The 22095-nt window shown below is 44.5% G+C and overlaps 1 protein-coding gene across 1 annotated transcript in view; it reads right to left on the minus strand.

Annotated features, from left to right (window-relative positions):
• Window positions 1–17268: 17268 nt before the first annotated feature.
• Window positions 17269–22095, minus strand: part of LOC121857460 (protein O-mannosyl-transferase TMTC1-like) — a 78361-nt gene continuing 73534 nt past the window's right edge. Inside the window, exons 15-16 of the mRNA XM_042353512.1 lie at window positions 21626–21703; window positions 17269–19167 (exon numbers count right to left, since the gene is read on the minus strand). Of these exons, the coding sequence (XP_042209446.1) occupies window positions 19042–19167; window positions 21626–21703 (204 nt within the window). The 3' untranslated portion in view covers window positions 17269–19041. The remainder of the gene's footprint in view (window positions 19168–21625; window positions 21704–22095) is intronic.

A 22095-nucleotide genomic window follows, 5' to 3' on the forward strand; every position in this document is an offset into this window, starting at 1 on the left:
TTTTTATTACCACCATGCTATTGTACTATTCCAGATGATACTAAATGTTGCATAATACTTCCTTGAGATAAATGTATAGTATATATCAGGTGCCTAAAAGAGAGCTCAGGTTCTCAACTGGCTCAGCCATGTTAATATTGTTATTATTATCCACTCTGTATCTGTGTTTTTCTGGCTAAATAAACTGTTTCAATTCAATTCAATTTGTGTGTACACACCCTGGAGTGGCCAGGCCTTAACCACAAGAAACCGCCTCCCCTCTCTCCCTCAGATCATACCTCCCCCTCCCATCATCCCCAATCCTACCACATTCCTCTGTAGTCTGGGTGGAACACCATGGTGGGTAACTGTCAAGGCATCTGTTTTGGCCTGTACCAAAAGTGTACAAACTGTATATACAGTATGTGTTAGAAATGACCGATGTTGTTTTGCTAGTAGGAAAGGGACCAGCTGTCAGAATCCCTTGGGCAGGGATTCGTCGCGCGAGGACGACATCCTGACGATAGCAATGAACCCACTCAGTCTGAAAATGCTGGACTGAAAAGAGGAAATGTACATGAAATGAATGACACACAGTCAACACACTGAAAAAGCATGTCGGGGGAAGGGGCAGAGACGTGGGTCAAAGAAGCCTACTCAGAAGTTGTCTGGTGGTCCCCAACCAATCTCTTTGAACCAAAGAAATAATCAGGGAGATGACTCGACTCATACATAATTGCACTCACGATAGCTCCCAGGCCCCAATATCTCTCCATATACTGGCAATAATACCCCATCTATTCTGCCAGAGAACACGAACAAGGAGTAAGTGCAAGAGAAATGTGGCAGCAATGAAGAGAAGACTGACAATGTAGCCGAATGGGGCTCCTGATGATCAAATTCCAGGGTAACTATGACCCTCCAAACGCCGTCCTGTTCGAGAAAATGGCAGGTGGAGGGGGATGGTGAGGGAAAAAACACTGAGGACACAGGGAGGGGCCGGCTCTTCAGGTCTAGATGCAGACAGGTGGAGAGTCATCTTCAGCACTTACAAGTTTGGCGACGCAACAAGTGATCTCTGCAGCGCCACCGACGCTCTTGCAAGAAAGATGGCAACCTCTTGCTGCCACCACCTACAAGCTCAAACGGCCATCCACCTCATCCCCTTGGACAAAAATCCAGGATGTAGAACGACCATTACCCATTAAGACTGTTTGTATTAGGAATGACCAATATTTTCTGGGCCAATTGAAACAATTTGCAATTTTCTCAAATTGTAGGAGAAATTCTTCAGGATCAATATCTTGAAAATGAGGTACAAGTTTCACATGCTGTGTAATATTAAAGGCTTTCCTAATATTTCTTCTATCCTCCTCCTCCTCCTCCTCCTCCTCCTCCTCCTCAGTATTCAAATTAAGCTGAGCTTTTTTTTTCTCAAGAAATGTTAACTGAAATTCTCTCTCTCTCTCTCTCTCTCTCTCTCTCTCTCTCTCTGCTGAAATTCCCTCTTTTTTTCTCTTTCAACTTTTCCCTCTCTAGCTCCAGTTCCAATATTCTACCAGCAGGATTCTTAGAATCATCCTCTAACTAACACAATGATAAAGCGAACTCGTCAAGTACCGGTGTTTATATAAGACGTAAAACAGTATTTTTCACTTCAAACTTTCTCCAGTCTGTTTAATTTTGGCCCCATACTCTCCAGCCAATTTAATCCAATCCTCTTTCCTAACACTCTTCTACACTTAAATGTTCCCTTTTGTCCTGTCTTCACGCAACTCAAACTAATAACGGATCAGATATTGATTAGTCACAAAATGTATTTAATAAGAAATAACTTGTTCACTGATTAATACTTTAACAATATAAAAAATAACTCCTAGGACTGGCCCCCATTTCCTGTTATACCATCACTCCTCTTCATCAAGAATTTGCCACTAGTCAATAAGAGGTGAGGCTTGATCGTGAACGCATATAGAAACAAACCCCCGCCACTGGTGTCACAACAACAAGCAGGGTAAACACTATAATGACTTATATTATATCCACCAGGTTCTTAATAAGCTTCAGATTAACTCTTATTGAAGAGGAATCATATACTTCATAATTTCTTAATATAAGAAAATTAGGGAACGTATTTACAGAGAGGTAAAATAACAAATTAAATACAAACAATCACAGCCTAAATTAACCTAAACACTAACCTCAGCCTTACCATACACGTGAACAGCACAAGATAAACCACTTATCTTCCTATAATTATATCCTGAGTCCAGACCAACTATACCACACTTGGACCACACTCTCACTAGCAAGGCTCGTCTGCCTTTCACCACTCACTGGCTGAGCTGGTGGACCAGTGACCCCCACAGTGCTGATACCATGCTGCCAATATCAAACTATTTTACCTAACTCAGACACAACATAGACTGATTTTCTTAATACATACCCTCAAAGTAGTATAAAATATATTCTTATTTCTAAATTCAATATATATTCAGTGCCACATGACAGTAGCAAGAAATTTAATCCATCAGTAAATCTTAAATCATATTTTTGTACTGTACAAGACACTGAGTGTGAGGTAACTGGCTGAGCTGACTGAGCATTGTTGTTGTTTATTGGTCATCAACATCTGTGGTCATTACGATCGTAGTCTTGTTCTTTTGCTATTTTTGCTTTTTTTGCACTTTACACTTCTTTTCCTTCTGCAGGGATGTGATTTCTACGTTTTTCTTTCCGGTTTTCCGCTTTTTTCCAACGTTTTAGGCGATCCACGTGAATCGCATAGATCCGTCGATATATATATATATATATATATATATATATATATATATATATATATATATATATATATATTTCATTAGCCCATAAAGCAGTCCTAGACTTTGTTATATATATAACAAAGTTTAGGACTGCTTTTAGTGTCCTAGTGATCCAGAGGTAACTTTCCCCGGTCACCCACATAAGATCGTGGGTTCGAGTCCTGGCGGGGTAAGGTTGTTGATTATATATATATATATATATATATATATATATATATATATATATATATATATATATATATATATATATATATATATATATATATATATATATATATATATATATATATATATATATATATTTTTTTTTTTTTTTTTATGACCATGACGAGAGAAATGTTTGACAATAAATAACAATAATTGACTCTCTATGGTCGATGGGTCTGCCGCGCGATGACAAGGAGCCAGTATAGTGAGTATAGCGGCCGTACTCTACATGTTCATGCATTACATCATACGAGTATACTCTATTTCTCATTGGCTTAGTTTTGCTTGTTTTGAATTCCATTTTTCGATCAATGACGTCATACAACGCCACTATAAGAAGCGTCATAATACTGTATACCCCTCCACCCTAGCCACTCTCCCCCACCAGCGGTGAAGGGGGAGGGCTAAGCATTTTTCATTATAACTAAGTTTCTATAATCATTTTACACTTTCTGATGATACCAATTTCTTCTATAACCCATAGTTGTATAGGGCGTGTGTGTGTGTGTGTGTGTGTGTGTGTCCCCCAGGGGTCAGGGCTGTAGGGTATGTGTGTGTCCCCCAAGGGGTCAGGGCTGTAGGGTATGTGTGTGTCCCCCAGGGAGTCAGGACTGTAGGGTATGTGTGTGTCCCCCAGGGAGTCAGGACTGTAGGGTATGTGTGTGTCCCCCAGGGAGTCAGGACTGTAGGGTATGTGTGTGTCCCCCAGGGAGTCAGGACTGTAGGGCATGTGTGTGTCCCCCAGGGAGTCAGGACTGTAGGGTATGTGTGTGTCCCCCAGGGAGTCAGGACTGTAAGGTATGTGTGTGTGTGTGTCTCCCAGGTCAGGACTGTAGGGGTATGTGTGTGTGTCCCCAGAGTCAGGACTGTAGGGTATGTGTGTGTCCCCAGAATCAGGACTGTGGTGTGTGTGTGTCCCCAGAGTCAGGACTGTAGGGTATGTGTGTGTGTCCCCAGTCAGGACTGTAGGGTATGTGTGTGTGTCCCCAGGGGAGTCAGGACTGTAGGGTATGTGTGTGTCCCCAGGAGTCAGGACTGTAGGGTATGTGTGCCCCAGGGAGTCAGGACTGTGGGGTATGTGTGTGTCCCCCAGGAGTCAGGACTGTAGGGTATGTGTGTGTCCCCAGGAGTCAGGACTGTGGTAGTGTCCCCAGGAGTCAGGACTGTGTATGTGTGTCCCCCAGGAGTCAGGACTGTAGGGTATGTGTGTGTCCCCCAGGAGTCAGGACTGTAGGGTATGTGTGCTCTGTGAGTCAGGACTGTAGGGATGTGTGTGTGTCCCCAGAGCAGGACTGTAGGGTATGTGTGTCCCCCAGGAGTCAGGACTGTAGGGTAGTGTGTGTCCCCAGGGGAGTCAGGGACTGTGGGTATGTGTGTGTCCCCAGGAGTCAGGACTGTAGGGTAGTGTGTGTGTCCCCAGGAGTCAGGACTGTAGGGTATGTGTGTCCCCAGAGTCGAGGACTGTGGGGTGTGTGTGTGTCCCCCAGGGAGTCAGGACTGTGTGGGTATGTGTTGCCCCCGGGAGTCAGGACTGTAGGGTATGTGTGTGTCCCAGGAGTCAGGACTGTGTGTGTCCCCAGGAGTCAGGACTGGAGGGTATGTGTTTGCCCCCAGGAGTCAGGACTGTAGGTATGTGTGTCCCCAGGAGTCAGGACTGTAGGTGTGTGTCCCCGGAGTCAGGACGGGTGTCCCAGGAGCAGGACTGTAGGTGTGTGTCCCAGGAGTCAGACTGTAGGGTATGTGTGTCCCCAGGAGTCAGGACTGTAGGGTAGTGTGTGTGCCCTGAGAGTCAGGACTGAGGGGTATGTGTGTGTCCCCCAGGAGTCAGGACTGTAGGGTATGTGTGTGCCCCAGGAGTCAGGACTGTAGGTATGTGTTCCCCAGGGAGTCAGGACTGTAGGGGCTGTGTGTGTCCCCAGGAGTCAGGACTGTGGGTATGTGTGTGTCCCCCAGGAGTCAGGACTGTAGGGAAGTGTGTCCCCAGAGCCAGGATCAGTGTGTCCCCCAGGAGTCAGGACAGGTGGTGTGTGTGTCTCCCCAGGAGTCAGGATCAGGGTGGTGTGTGTGCCCCAGAGTCAGGACTGTGGTGTGTGTCCCCAGGGTCTGGACTGTAGGAGTTCCCCAGGAGTCAGGACTGTAGGGTATGTGTGTGTCCCCCGGAGTCAGGACTGTAGGTATGTGTGTCCCCAGAGTCAGGACTGTAGGGTGTGTGTCCCCCAGGAGTCAGGACTGTGTGGTGTGTCCCCAGGCAGGACCAGGGTGGTGTGTGTGTCCCCAGGACAGGACTGTAGGGTATGTGTGTCCCCAGAGTCAGGACTGTAGGGTATGTGTGTGCCCCAGGAGTCAGGACTGTAGGGTGTGTGTCCCAGGAGTCAGGACTGTAGGAGTATGTGTGTGTCCCCCAGGAGTCAGGACTGTGTAGTGTGTCCCCAGAGTCAGGACTGTAGGGTATGTGTGTGTCCCCAGGGAGTCAGGACTGTAGGGTATGTGTGTGTCCCCAGGAGTCAGGACCCCAGTGGGACTGTAGGGTATGTGTCCCCCAGGAGTCAGGACTGTAGGGTGTGTGTCCCCAGGGCAGGACAGGGAGTGTGTGTCCCCAGGAGTCAGGACTGTAGGGTGTGTGTGTCCCCAGGAGTCAGGACTGTGGGTGTGTGTCCCCAGGAGTCAGGACTGTAGGGTATGTGTGTCCCCAGAGTCAGGACTGTAGGGTATGTGTGTGTCCCCAGGAGTCAGGACTGTGGGGTGTGTGTCCCCAGGAGTCAGACTGTAGGGATCCCCAGGAGTCAGGACTGTGATGTGTGTGCCCCCAGGAGTCAGGACTGTAGGGTATGTGCCCCCCAGGAGTCAGGACTGTAGGGTATGTGTGTCCCCAGAGCAGGACTGTGGGGTATGTGTGTGTCCCAGGAGTCAGGACTGTAGGGGTATGTGTGTGCCCCAGAGTCAGGACTGAGGGGTGTGTCTCCCCAGGAGTCAGGACTGTGGGTATGTGTGTGTCCCAGGAGTCAGGACTGTAGGGTATGTGTGTCCCCCAGGAGTCAGGACTGTAGGTGGTGTGTGTCCCCAGGAGCCAGGAATGTGGGGTATGTGTGTGTCCCCAGGAGTCAGGACTGTAGGGTATGTGTCCCCAGGAGTCAGGACTGTAGGGCATGTGTGTGTCCCAGGAGTCAGGACTGTAGGGTGTGTGTGTGTCCCCAGGAGTCAGGACTGTAGGGTATGTGTCCCCCAGGAGTCAGGGACTGTGGGGTGTGTGTGTCCCCAGGGGTCAGGACTGTAGGGTATGTGTGTGTCCCAGGAGTCAGGACTGTAGGGAGTGTGTGTCCCCCAGGAGTCGACTGTAGGGTGTGTGTGTTCCCCCAGGAGTCAGGACTGTAGGGTATGTGTGTGTCCCCAGGGAGTCAGGACTGTGGGGTGTGTGTGTCCCCAGGATCAGGACTGTAGGGTATGTGTTTGCTCCCGGGAGGTCGGGACTGTAGGGTATGTGTGTGTCCCCAGGAGTCAGGACTGTAGGGTATGTGTGTGTCCCCAGGACAGGGACTGTAGGGTATGTGTGTCCCAGAGTCAGGACTGTAGGTGTGTCCCAGGAGTCAGGACTGTAGGGTATGTGTGTCCCCCAGGAGTCAGGACTGTAGGGTATGTGTGTGTCCCCCAGGAGGACTGTAGGGTATGTGTGTGTCCCCAGGAGTCAGGACTGAGGGTGTCCCCCAGGAGTCAGGACTGTAGGGTATGTGTGTGTCCCCAGGAGTCAGGACTGTAGGGTATGTGTTTGCTCTGCGAGGGGACCCTATGATGTAGGAACATAAAAACCCAGCAGTAAGTATAGAAGCATGTTAAGGAGTAGAGGATGCAGCATAAGAACATAAGAAAATAAGGAGTCTGCAATAGGCCGGTTGGCCTGTGCGTGGCAGCTCCTATCGAGAGTTACTACCACTCTCTATCATCCATGAATCTATCTAGCCTCCTTTTGAAACTTTCCAGCGTTCCAGCACCTACTACAAAGTTGCTAAGCTTGTTCCACTCGTCCACTACCCTATTTGTGAACCAGTTCCTTCCTATCTCCCTCCTAAACCTAAACTTATCCAACTTAAATCCGTTGTTCCGAGTCCTATCCTGCTCGGATATTATAAGAACTTTATCTATATCGCCTTTATTGATTCCTTTCACCCACTTAAATACTTCTATCATATCTCCCCGCACTCTTCGTCTTTCTAGGGAATGCAAGTTTAGTTTCTTTAACCTATCTTGATATGGAAGGTTCCTAAGTCCCGGAATCATTTTCGTCAGTCTTCGCTGCACCGACTCCAGTGAATTATATCCATTCTATAATAAGGGCACCAGAACTGAACCGCATAATCGAGGTGCGGCCTGACTAACGCAAGATATAGTTGCAATAAGACCTCTGCACTCTTATTACTTACACTTCTAGATATAAAACCTAATACTCTGTTTGCCTTATTTCGAACATTAACGCACTGTTTTCTAGGCCGTAGGTCCGGGCTTACAAGTACCCCTAAGTCTCTTTCACAAGTCGACCTTTCTAAGTTGATGTTGTTAAGGCTGTATACATTGACAGTATTTGTTCTTCCAATATTAAGTACGCTGCACTTGCTGGTGTTGAAGAAAATAGGAAATTTTTATTAAAGAAACACTTAGAATCAAAGAAAACAGTGTGAGGAAATGGCTCAAGATCAAGGAGAGCAGAGAGGCCTTCCAGCAACAAAAACAGAAGCGTTCACTCTCCCTGAAATACTAGCCGATGCAATTAAACTAAGAATAAAACAAAACCAAATGAATGAATATTACATATATATCATGGAACCTGATAATATTTATTATTTTAGTTCTACATATTATGCTGTTGAAGCCCCAGCTGTTTTTTTTTCTTTTTTTACGGGGATTAGCCACCCGGGCACAGGTCATTGACCCACATCGGGTAATACTACTACTACTACTACTACTACTACTACTTTTTTTTTTCAAACGTGGCCTCCAGCCTCCCCCAATAGCCACACCTTCGCCGCCAATTTAGTACCTTAATATTAAATATCTTAATACATACTACTACTGCTACTACTACTGCTACTACCACTACTACTACTACTACTAATAATAAAAATAATAACAAAATCTCATAAAAAAGATCAATAGTAAGAAACGATGTACTGCATGTACAGTATGTTGTGTTGTCAAAATAAGAAAAACACTTGAGACCCTGCAACTGTATGTAAATGAGGCATAAAGTCAGATCAGCAACCTGGGACTTGGTCACAATTTTCGTGATGTCTTATGGCAGCAGGGTCTACCATTAGACAACACATTATGCTTCCAATATCTTCCCAGGCGGTAGTACCTCCCTGTTTGATAGTTACCTCCTACCTACTACCTGCTGGTGCATTAGAGATAAATCCCTTTGGCAAGTATTAAATTCTGAATTCTCACACAATTCAGTAAGAAAAAGCTTGCCTTTTAGTTTATCTTCTCTCAATAATGGTGCACAATTAAAAATATTAAACAAATTCAAGGTTAGTAACAACATAATTTGTAAAGGAATTATTAAGACTAAAAGCATGAAAAATATTGTTGCAGTAAACATACACGTTTGATTTTGGGTACTGTGTATTTTAACTGTTAGGTGCTCATGAAATGGATGACAATGTGAGAAATAAAACTAAATATGGTAAAAACTTTCCGGGTAGGTGTTTCCCTGGACCACCTAGCTCAAAAAAAAAATCTGGATTTTTATTTCAAGACTCAATCACATCCCTGTTTCTGGTCTTCTAGTTCTTGTAATGAATCGTAGTGATCTTCAACTCCGTAAGTCTCACTGTTAACATCTGTTTCTTGTTGGTCTTCATTGGTTTTCTTTTCTTCTCTCTTGGTTTTTTTTTCTTGTAACTCTTTTCTCCTTTCGTCACTATACAAAGAGAGCCTTCTCGTAGCTAAGTTGGTTCTGGATTCGCAGCTTAGCTCCCTGCACTCCTCCCTCCAATTGGGACACTCACGGTCGGAGGAGGAATGAGGACCGCCTCAGCGCTGACATCTGTAGCACCTGGTTGGTCTTGAAATGTCTAACTTTTTTGGAATGGTACCCCACCCCAGTAAAACCTCGTAGGGAAGCTCGTATAGGAAACCGACCACGGCAGAGGTGGCTCCCCCGTCGGGTTTTGAAAGTTTCCACTGGACGACTACGTTCCCAAGCAGTTATTCTATTTCATTTGTCTTCATATGTTCTAGTTCGGTGTGAGACATGACCCCCACACCGCGTTGTCCTTTATGTCGACGCGCATCTTAATTGGAACGTCGTTGATGGCCTGGATGTTTATTCAACTCGGGCAGCTGTCCCCAGTCAGAGATGGTGATCACAAGGCCACCACTCGGACAGCATTTAACACCTCCTTTATCCCTTCAGAGGTGAAAAACCTTTTGAGGACGAATATGTTTAGCTTGTCAAGAGGGGTGGGGAGATGGAGGATAAAGCCTCACAGTCTTCACTTGCTTCCAAAAGATCTCCATGGCTGGTCTCGCTGAAGTCTTGTCTGGGAATCTGTCTGAGCGTTAAACTGGACGCGTCATTCTGATGGCCCTGTGTCCTAACACAAACACGACGTCAAGGATCAGTTGTAGAGCTAACATATCAAACTTAAAATAATTTATGAAATACTACATGCAGTGAAGGGATCATTAAATACAAGGTTGCGTGTTGTCTAGCTGGGATATGTGATTCACCTTTAAACAACACTGGAGCTCTCTGTTTGGGAACCTAAACCTTAATATTCGTAGCTTTAGTTTGACAAATGACTTTATTTTTTTTTTACATAGACCAGTAACATAATACAGTACTAGGGCTTCTGAATGGCATGAACTTAAAACAACTTGAACAGAATTTTAATAGCTATAACACCCTAAATTCCCCTTTGGGTCGGAACTTGATATAATGGTGGCGGTCGATGCCTTGAATAAAGCGGGATGGAAGGGTAATCAGATTTTTTTCCACGTAGGTGAAAGTTGACAGCTCCTCGGATGACCGTAACACATCACAACACATCACACACCAAGTATGTCCAAGTCATTTTTTTTATATCAGATATTGTTTTGTTTTTTTGTATTTACTCGTGAATTTTACGTACGTCTCCGCTAACTGAGAAAGTCGCCGTTATCTCCCGTGTTGAAGATGTGGATTACTGTATAAAGTCACTGGAAATTTTCTTGTTCCAGTGATTTTGTAGACAGTGACTTAAGTTTATCCTTAATTCAATTAAATTTCGAATTTTTTTAAATTCTGTACTCCATTATCACATGATCTTTTAAGTAACGTTTCATTCCAGCTTCAGGCATCCTTTTAGAACTGACATGTTGTCCAGTGTTTCTTGTGATTACCAAAGATCGGATCTAAAGTGTATCACAATATGCAAGTCTTTTTCATTGTACTTTTCTCAATACGCGACTGAATCTAGATTCAGTCAGATCTTAATGATTCTTTCTGGAACCCGGAGAGCGTCTCTTAGTTATATAGGTCTTCCTTTAAGACATCCTTCCAGTTTGTAATGGTTTTCCTATCTCATGCGCTGGTAGTTATTTGAGGGATAAAACAATATCTCTACTTGAATTTCGTGTTTTGTTTTTCAAATAAGATATATCTTGTTCACCATAGGCTCTTTAGCTTTCAGGACTGTGTGTAATGTTCTGAACCCCCGCGTCTACGACTCATGTGTGGGGTCATATCACCACACTGAAATTTGTAAATACATATTAAAAGACATGATCTAATCTCTTAGTAAAAAGAGGGAGTGAAGCAGTTGCCATACCTTCCCGCCACTGGGTGAGACTTGGCTGCTGGAGGACAATACGATGTCACTTGTGTCGTATTTCAACATTTGTTCGTTGTATCTCGTGCATAAGAAGCTTTAATTGAGCTTTTAATTGAGAAATAAACGCTTGCTTATGCTACATCATAATTTTTTTATGTAAAATAGATACACGTACTATATAAACATTTTATTAGCACCCTGTAAAGTATATTGCTTTTCCTGTTTTGTCATACTGATCATTGTTAATTTAATTATGTATAAAGAAAGAAATTCTTCCCTGAGAACTTCAATAAACTGCCCTCTTCATCTAGAGAGAATGTGTGTGTGTGTGTGTGTGTGTGTGTGTGTGTGTGTTCGCACACAGGCTGGTGAAATGCGTCTTGTATGGCAGCATAATGTCAGTGTTAAGGTGCAAGCACTGCTTGCTCCCGCTCGCTTTCAGCTGCCACCGCTGGCTAGCCCTCGTAGCGAACAGGGAAGCAACTTGCATAAGTCTTCCTCTGCCAGTGCACAGCCTCTTCACCATCAAGACTCCTGCTGGGCCTCCTCGTGGCAACACACAGTAACTGGGTGGCTCGTGGGCCCAGGCTAGATCATCAGGGGATCTCGGAGTAGCAGTGGGCCCAGAGGGACGGTGCATAGGCCCACTGGCATGTGGACACGTTCTGGCGCCTACCAACCATTGCCCCGCTACGGGAGTAAACCCCGAACGAAAAATCTGCGGTGGAGCCCCCATCAGGCAGATATGCTTACAGAGCTCGAACAAGACCCCAACGGCGGTATAGGCGGAAGAGGTGAACAACATGGGAACCCAACGATTACACCAGCGGTTGAAGGCAATGCCTGATGGACAGGCTACTAAGGCGAAACCCAACAAACTGGGCTATCGGCAGTACATTGCAACTCTCCCTCTCCCTTATGCGGTCAAAAAAAAAACACAATCAAAATCACAGATCCAAACAAAAACAAACTATACAGCCTCTTATGGTCGCTGCATGGAATGCCACGACTCTTCTGGACACTGGCACAATTGAGCGTCCTGAAAGAAGAACTGCCCTTGTGGCAAAAGAGCTGGCTAGGTATAACATCAACATAGCAGCCGTCAGTGAGTCCCGGCTCCCAGACGAGGGTCAACTCACAAAACGGAGTTCTGGCTATACCTTCTTCTGGAAGAGTAAGCCTGCTGCGGAGAGAAACCGCATTTATGGAGTTCGCTTTGCCATCCGCCAACGCATCCTACACAGGCTAACTGAAAGGCCTATTGGGATCAACAAGTGCCTCTTGACGCTTCGAGTCCCACTGAATCACTCACGTCATGTCCTTTTCACCAGTGCATGTACCTCAAAACTGGTTGCAGAGGATGACATCAAGGAGGCCATTTATGCCGACCTTGACAGAGTGTTTACCTCTATCCCAAGAGAAGACAAGGTTGTGCTCCTTGGTGACTTCAATGCCAGAGTTGGCAGAGATGCTAATATTTGGCAGGGAACCATAGGGAGAAATGGACTAGGGAAGTGTAATCTCAACGGTCTACTCCTCCTCGGCAAGTGTGCTGCACACAACCTCACTATCACTAATACCCTGTTTAGGCAGGCTGACAAGTTCAAGGATTCGTGGCAACATCTACGATCTAGACACTGACATCTCATTGACTTCATCATTGTCAGAGAAAGAGATCGCCGAGCTGTCCTCATCACCAGTGCCATGCGTGGCTCGGGCGACTGCGACACTGATCATCGGTTCGTCAGAGACAAGCTCTCACTTCACGTTGCCCCAAAACGGCGAAGGCAGCAAGCCTCCAGAAGAGGTTTTAACACAAAACGTCTGGAGGATCCATCGGTAGCACATGCTTTCAGAGAGCAGCTCAAACATGGGCTGATAAACAAGCCAACAGCAAACAACGCAAATCCCAGTGCTGAACGGGATATTCTCGACACTGTCATGACAAAACCTGCACAGAGACCCTCGACCACATCGAAAGAATACACCAGGACTGGTTTGATGAAAATGACCCGGCAATCTATGTACTCACCAATGATAAACGTGCTGCTTTAACTGACTGCCAGGACAACCCTCAGGCTTGTACCAAATCTGATACCTTCCTCAGCGGAAACTTCGTAATCTAAAGAACGACAGGTTTAAAAATAAAGCCAGTGAAACAAAAAAGTTTGCAGATCAGCACAAGATGCGCAAATTTTTCAAATCCACTAAAACATTTTATGGGCCGATCACAATGGCGCAGCCCCATCCTACTCACCCGATGGTAACTCCATAATTAAAGACGATGGAGGCATCCTTCAGCGCTGGAAAGAGCACTACCATTCACTGCTTAACCGAAACACCGATGAGGATGTTCTAACTATCCAGCAGGTCCCTCAGCATCCAGAGCTGACCCACCTCAGCTATCCTCCATCCTGGATGAGGTAGCTACTGCCATCAAACAGATGAAAAATAACAAAGCCTCAGGGCCTGATGGAATCCAGGCCGAGGTGTATAAAGCAAGTGGACCTCTGCTTACTAGCTGTCTCCACTCTCTCCTGGAGAATACATGGAAAAAGGAGTAAATCCCCAAGCTCTTAAAGATGCCTCCGTCGTCAATATTTATAAGAACAATGGACACCAATCAGACTGTGGCAACTACCACGGGATCTCGCTGCTCTCCGTAGCTGACAAGATTATCGCCCGAATCCTCCTAAATAGACTCCTTCCTGAGGCGGAAAACTTCCTCTCAGAATCTCAATGTGGTTTTAGATCATCACGTGGCACCACTGACGTGATCTTTGCTGCCCGCCAGATACAGGAAAAGTGCAGAGAATAGTGTCTTGACCTGTACATGGCCTTCATCGACCTTAACAAAGCCTTCGACTCGGTCAACAAGGAAGACCTCTGGCGGACCCTCAGCCGATTCGGTTGCCCATCAAACTTCATTGCCATTGTGAGGCAACTCCACGATGGCATGAACGGCAGTATCCTGCACAAGGGCACCCAGTCTGAGTTCTTCTCCATCCAAACAGGGGTTAAACAAGGGTGTGTACTGACACAAACTCTCTTTTCCATTTTCTTGGCTGCCTTCCTTACTCGTGTATTAGCCCCTGTCTTATAGGCAGAGGTATTTATATACATGGGTTAATTACATTAGACTTTGTTACGACCCCGGGAGTCGTTACCCCCTCTGTACAAGTCTTGAAGCAGAAACCACGAACAACCCTGGTTCACCCCTATTCGAAACATTCCTGTCGCCACTCCCAAATATTGGTGGGAAGCCGGCAGGATGGTGCGAACCAGTTGGCCACAAGCTACTCCCCTCCTCGGTTGGCTGCTCCTCTGGGACTTGACTGCGATCTTCGCTGTGGTGCCCCCTGTGTGTGTCCTCAGTGTTGGGACTCCATTCCCCTAGAGCAAAAGAAGGCTGAGTATTGATAGGGAGAATAGATTTTCTCAACCTATTCTACCGTGTGTATTGTTTCTCCCCATAAGCACGTTTCAGCCGGTTCCTCCCTCAAACACACAAGTGGAAACATAACAAGGTGGTATTGGTTGTGATGTTGGTTATTCTATTCGTAGTGATCTTGGTATACTGTAGGTATATATAGTGCTAATTTCATATTGTAACGTAAAATGTGATCTCTTTTCTTTTGTATTACTTTGTAAGTTTTAATCTTTATCAGTAATTTGTTTAATTTTGGTTCTCTTTTTATAGACCTTCTTGGTGACAGCCCAGAAATAGGATATTTCTTTTTTGACCTGATGGTCATAACATGCAGTGGCACTTGCAATACCTAGCAGTACTGAGACCGAATGTGAATTATTACGAGTCCCAAGTTTTCCCTTAGACTATCGGGCACATTTTTTCATTCCTCTATACTTGAGATCGTAACAGACTTGTATACTCTATCACCCTCTGTAACTTTCCACTAGTTATGAGGTAGCATGTTCAGAGCACGTGTTAAGGTGTACCCAAGGGAAGTCGCGTCACTTGGTGCTGAGTCTAACATTAAGTAACCGGTTCTCTGGCCACCTATTACGGGCAGTAGTTTAATATCACGCACTAGAGGAAGACGTTATTGAGAGCCATCGTGGATGGCTCCGTTTTCCCTCGAGGGAGGACGTCGGATATATTTCCATTTTTCCCTCGATTGGTTCCTACTCACCTCACTCAACTATCTTATCATCAACAGGACGTAATTAGCAGAGCTATATAACATAGCCTCCATCCTCATTTGACACTCATAGCTGCAGTGGTTAAGTTACGGTGTTAATCCCTTTTGAAAGTGTACATAAAACTCTTTAATAGTAAATACAAACAAAGGAACATATTGGATTTCACTACAGAAGATCCAATAAACTTTTATCTATATTTTAGTTCGTCTAGAATATAAGGTAACGTGCTTCACAAGTGATTGTTACAAGTGGTGACAACCCAGGAAGTTTCATATATGACAGCTTCACAAGTAGCTGTTATACTTATGGTAACAGTCACCTCAACAGATACACAGTTGGTAAAGGTAGAGATATTATATTCTCCCCATTACTGTGTTATACTGTTACATCTGTTACTAAGAGTTACAAATTCATTATACTCGTGCCGGCGCAAATTTAGCCAGCGGGGTGGACATCCGGTACCGGACGACCTCATCCTTGTCGCTCACACTGAACGCGACCTACAGGTGATCCTGAACACCTACGCATATGCGTATGCACATATCGGCCTTGAAGTGAATGTACGTAAAACTCAGATTCTCTTTCGTCCTGCCCCTGGTTCAGACACACCTCCACCATCCATCCGGCTTAATGGTACTATCTTCACTAATGTTACCCACTTTCGGTATCTCGACTCCCACCCATCCACCACCGCGGACATTGATGAAGAGATTCAGCATCGGATCACATGTGCATCCCAAGCCTTTGGCAGACTCCGAAACCGCGTCTTTAGCTGTAGGGAGCTGAAATAATCTACAAAGTTACACGTATATCGAGCAGTGGTCCTCCCCATCCTGCTATATGGCAGTGAGATATGGGTCACATTCAGGGTGGCACGTCAAGGCACTTGAAAACTTTCACCAACGTAGTCTACGTTCCATCCTCCGTGTTCGTTGGGAAGACGAGAGAACAAATGCCAGTATTCTTGCTGACACCAACTGTAGGAGCATCGAGGCTACCATTATCCATGAACAACTTCGCTGGACTGGCCATGTTACCCGCATGGACGACAGTAGACTGCCAAAGAAACTACTTTACAGTCACCTAACGAATAGTAAGCGCAACGCCGGCGGGCAACTGAAAAGATATATGGATAGTCTTAAAACAAACCTGAAAAAGTGCCAAATCGACCCCCCCACCTGGGAGACGATCACTCCACACCGTAACGCTTGGGGGATCACCACACGAGGTGGTGTTCATACCCTCGAGTTAACCCGACTGCAAACCGAGGCAGAAAGCGCCAGCACCGGATAGACGTTGCTGCTGCCCCTCCCGGATGACAGCAAAGTAGTAGTAGTAGTAGTGTGTGTGTGTGTGTGTGTGTGTGTGTGTGTGTGTGTGACAACAGCAATGAAAGAGGAAGTAAGGACTAAGGAATCGTTAGTCCTTTTACCCTATGAATTGTTTTGGGATGTGACTGTAAGAAATTATGACCGAGGTAATAAGGTCAAGGATTTGTTATGAAGAGAGGATACCTTGATAATTATTTGGAGAAGGTTGGGTATTTTGTGTGTGGTGTCATCACCTGAATCAATCGTAGTTATTCTGGTGAAGGTCATCTATTTTTCTTTTGTGACAGAATGCAAACAAATTTCAATAGTAAATGAATTAGTTAAGTCTTGATTAGTGTTTCACCCTCCCTTTCACTCTCAATTTGGTCAATGAAAAACCCAACCTAATGCCTGGCTTACTCTGCCAGCTACATAAACAAGTTACATACTGTCCAGGGGGTCTGGTGGCAGCGACCTTAAGTTAAGTAGTAAGTTAAGGATTAGTGACCCCATAATTGGGCAGTATAACCCATACATCAGTCCTTGCCATATAAAACCTATCAGCAGCATTTTTCCCAGATTGAAGTTAATGCCCCTTAAACATTAGAGGTAAATTAAACCTCATGTACAAAAACACATTTTATTGTCTTATAAGAAAATACTTATTTCTGCCGTTTTTTGAGTCAGTACAACTACCTCTACTAATGCTACTACGACGATGACGACGACGACCACTACTAAATCTAGTACTACTACTACTACGACGACAACGACGATGACTACGACTACTTCTACGAGGACGACGATGATGACTACTTCGACTACTACTACTACTGCTATTACGGCGACGACGACGACGACCGCTATTACTACTACTACTAGTACTACTTTTTTTTTAGAATAGCCCCCAGCCTCCCCCAATAGCCACACCTTCGCCACCATTTTATTACCTTAATATTAAATATCCTAATACATAAGGAGCTACCCTAGCTGCGTTGAGTTAGTTGAGCCGAAGATCTATGCGGCATTCAGTGACTGTTGCCTCATAGTCAATGTCTGCGACTGCCCCTACTGCAGCTACTACGACAACAACTGCTCCCCTTACACTTCATCATACGCATATATACTATACAATATCAGATCTTCAAAGCTTCGTACCCTAAATTTTCTTCTTGGCTTGAGATTTCAGAACGTATGTCGCGTAAGACGCAAAAAGAGGTTCTCATACTTTCTCACTTAACATTTCGTTCTGACTGAACATATGAGAACGTATCTGGCTCACTTAAGATACGAGTTTTGACCATACTGCTCCATTAAATCCTCCGAGCATATCAAAATATCCTTCATAATACCAAGTAAGGATCTATGTAATAACATCAGGGTTCGGATCACCTACTGTTTAGCACCCACAGCTTATTTTACCTGATGATTAAACATCCTAACACTACTTAGGATAGGAGAGGATAGGATAGGATAAGTGAGGTTAAGTTAGGATCGAGTAAATTTGGATAGATTGTGCTTGTTAGGTTAGGTCAGGTTAGGATAAGTTAATCATAAGGTGAAATATGTTGGGGTGACTAATCTTCAGGTTATCCGCCGACTGTATTAAATTTATACAAACATTAATCGTATCTGGGATTCTCAGATATTCGTCTGTTTAAATTTTCTCAAAAGTGGAGATGTGAGAACGTATCTATCTATTTCACTTAAGCTAAGACAAAAATGACAGCTTTAATGGCGTCGATATTACACTAAGACTCTGCCTTACCTTAGATACGTCCTCTTATCAACACTCTACAGTTTAGTTAAGTACAAAGTGAACTTAAGAGCCTTGGGGGATCCGGTGTTTGTGTTTGTAATTACGCTGCTTTGGATCTTATTCAATGTGAATTATTATAACCTCACTCATTTACATAGACAATATTTCCTCTGAAGGCGAGATAGATAGGCGGGATAGATGGTACCTGTAAGGACGGGAGATAGACGAGGCAGTTGGTAACACAGAGAGGGAGATAGATGGTACCTCTGAGGGCGGGAGAAATAGACGAGGCAGTTGGTAACACAGAGGGCAAGATAAACAAATGGAAAAGCTGGCCTCTAAGAGATATTGAGGTATAATGTAATACTCTGTTTACAAAGAGAAACTACTGTACAAGACTGTATGTGTGACAATGACCATCTCCCAGACCAAACTGACTCTCTCTCTGAACGCAAGTGCGTCTGGGAGAACATCTTTTAGTTACTATGGTAAGCATCTCCGTCGTACAGATGTTGCGTGCCTCTCCCTCCTCACAGACGCTTATCTGGAGAGTTGTATCACCCTGCAGCAGGATTCCTCACTTCTTCAGATAACATCACCTCGTCGTCACTCTGGAGAGGCTTCAGAAGTTACTAATTCCAGCAGTTGGCTCCTTGTCTGGTCTGACGAAGCCTCGCTGGACAAAAGAAGGTTCTCGACCTCATATGCTGGGTGTTATCGTTTTTGGTGACGTGACCTGTCTGACCACGTATTATGTACACGGCATCTTATATGGACGACGTCTTCGTGTTGGAGAAATCCTCCTCGCTTATCCTGTCTCAGAAAGGTTGGTTCGAGAAGATCCTGGTGTGTTTTGTCGGAGACACACTGACAGGGAACACCTTAGCCGATGTTACTATACTATCAGAATAAACGTTTCCTGCTGTTGTGGATACCATTGCGCTGAAGACCTCTCCTCGTTACTCTGCCGAAGATAAACTCGGTTCTTGCCACAGATTTCACCGTCCCAGGAACTTGGTGTCCATAGCCCGGCGGAGCTTCTCCATGTTCTCCAGCAGGAGGGTGTTGGTGGGGTCGTGTGTGAGAGCAGTACTATAGTGGTCCAGCGCCAGGCTGTAGCGGCCCTGAGGAGATAAGAGGAGACGGTCAACATGGACATTATTATTATTATTATTATTATTATTATTATTATTATTATTATTATTATTATTATTATTATTATTATTATTATTATTATATGTAATTATTATTATTATTATTATATGTAATTATTATTATTATTATAACTAGCAGAATCGCCGCCCGGAGGGCGGCGATTCTGCTAGGTAACAATAGGACGCCACCCTCCAGGAGGCTCCACATTGTCTCACTGTTCAGCCCCCAAAACTTCTTCCATCAATAGTTCATTAACGGTGTATGTAAGTTCCACCAGGTTTTTCACTACAACGGTACAGCAAAGTATATTTTTTTAGCATTAAACTGTTATTATCTTATTGTCTAATCATTACTACATATAACACCACCCATCGTCACTACATATAACATCATCCATCATCACTACATATAACACCATCCATCATCACTGCATATAACATCATCCATCATCACTACATATAACACTATCCATCATCATCACTACATATAACACCATCCATCATCACTACAGATCGGTAAAGTAGTTTCCGAGATTCTCGTGCGGATACACACAAAACATACACGCCACACACAAACAAACAGACATACTTCTTTGTTTTATATAGAGAGATCATCACTACATATAACATCATCATCATCACTACATATAACACCACCCATCATCACTACATATAACATCATCCATCATCACTACATATACTGTAACACCATCCATCATCACTACATATAACACCATCCATCATCACTACATATAACAACATCCATCATCACTACATATAACATCATCCATCATCACTACATATACTGTAACACCATCCATCATCACTACATATAACACCATCCATCATCACTACATATAACAACATCCATCATCACTACATATAACATCATCCATCATCACTACATATAACACCATCCATTATCATCACTACACATAACACCATCCATCATCACTACAGATCAGTAAAGTAGTTTCCGAGATTCTCGTGCGGACACACAAAAAAACATACACGCCACACACAAACACACAGACATACTTCTTTGTTTTATATATATATATATATAGATCAGTAGTAGTAGTAGCAGTAGTAGCAGTAGTAGAAGTAGTAGTATCACCCATGGAGTCAAGCATCGCTGGAACTACCTGATGTGCACTATCCCTGATATCGAACCCCTCCTCCACCCTCTGGAAGAAGCTATCAGTGTCAATTTAATTTCCAAATTAGTGAATCATCTTCACTTAACCCCAGCAGAAAGAGCGGAGGAATGGGATTGAACAATCCAGAGGAGATTGCTGCCACCGAACATCAAAACTCAGTTAAGCTCACGGCAACCCCCACGGACCACATAATAGCTCAAAACGAAACAGAGGAGGTGGATACCAATGAAGTAAACAAGATTCGAAGGTCCATTATGACAGAACGACAGCATGGCCAAAGTGATAAGTTGCAGCAACTGTTGCTGCAAGTACCAGAAAATTTGAAAAAAAAAAGTAGCTGTAGATCAGGAGGTGGGCGCCTCGAACTGGTTAACTACGTTACCGATAAGGGCAAATGGTTTCAGTCTCAATAAACAAGAATTTTCAGATGCCAATGCTCTAAGGCACGGTAGGCCAGTTGAAGGTTTGCCCTCCCAATCCGTGTGTGGCTCTTGCTATGATGTCGATCACGCCATGGTGTGCAAGAAAGGGGGATTCATATGCATGAGGCATGACGAAGTAAGGGATTTCACAGCAAATATGTTGAGGGAAATCTGGCGTGATGTCAGGGTAGAAACAACCCTCCTTCCATTGGACGGTGAGATTTTCCAACATAAGACTTCAAACACATCTAACGAAGCCCGTGTTGACGTCAGTGCTCGAGGATTCTGGACACGGGGACAGCGAGCCTTCTTTGACATCAGGATTTTTGTTCCCATGGCCGCATGTCACTGTAACTTAGCTCTCGATGCTGCACACAGGAGGAACGAGAACAACATGATAAGGGCATATGGGGAGAGAATTCAGAACGTTGATCAAGGCAGCTTCACTCCTCTAGTGTTCACAACCTCTGGTGGGATGGGACCAAGTGCAAGATGCTTCTACGCCAGACTCGCAGAGGTGAAATTCGAACAGAAGCAGCAGCTCAGATGTTATGTTACAGCCTGGATGAGATGTCGACTGTCCTTCTCTCTCCTTAGGTCGGCTTTGCTCTACCTCAGGGGAACGAGAGCATCGGCCCCAAAGCCGACAACAGTTGCAGATATTGACTATGAGGCAACAGTCACTGAATGCCGCATAGATCTGCCGCTCAATTAACTCAACACAGCTAAGATAGTTACTTATGTATTAGGATATTTAATTTTAAGGTAATAAAATGGCGGCGAAGGTATGGCTATAGGGGAGGCTAGAGGCCATTAAATAAAAAGTAGTAGTAGTATCAGTTGTACCTGTGTGTGGTAGATGGCCCCAAGGTTCAGGTGGGCCCGGGAGAGACCTGGTTCCATCCTAACAGCCAGCTGGTAACTCTGTGAGATATAGAGAGACGTGAGCCAGCTGGTAATGGTGAGAGATATATGAAGAGATAGTAGATGAAGGTCAGCGATAGATTGAAAGATATTTGATGAATGTGAGAGATAGATGGAGAGATAGTAGATGATGGTGAGAGAATATGTAGAGAGAATTGATGAATGTAAGGGAAAGATGGAAAGATAGAAGATGAAGGTGAGAGATAGATAGATAGATAGTTGATGAAAGTGAGAGACTGATGGAGAGATAGTAGATGGAGGTGATAGATCGATGGAGAGATAGTTGATGAGGTTGATAGAAGTAGAGATAGTAGATGAAGGTGAGAGATCGATGGAGAGATAGTAGATGAAGGTGAAAGATAGAAGAGGAGATAGTTGATGAAGGTGTGATT

Source organism: Homarus americanus, unplaced genomic scaffold (assembly GCF_018991925.1).
Source record: "Homarus americanus isolate GMGI-L3 unplaced genomic scaffold, GMGI_Hamer_2.0 scaffold32677, whole genome shotgun sequence".
NCBI lineage: Eukaryota > Metazoa > Arthropoda > Malacostraca > Decapoda > Nephropidae > Homarus > Homarus americanus.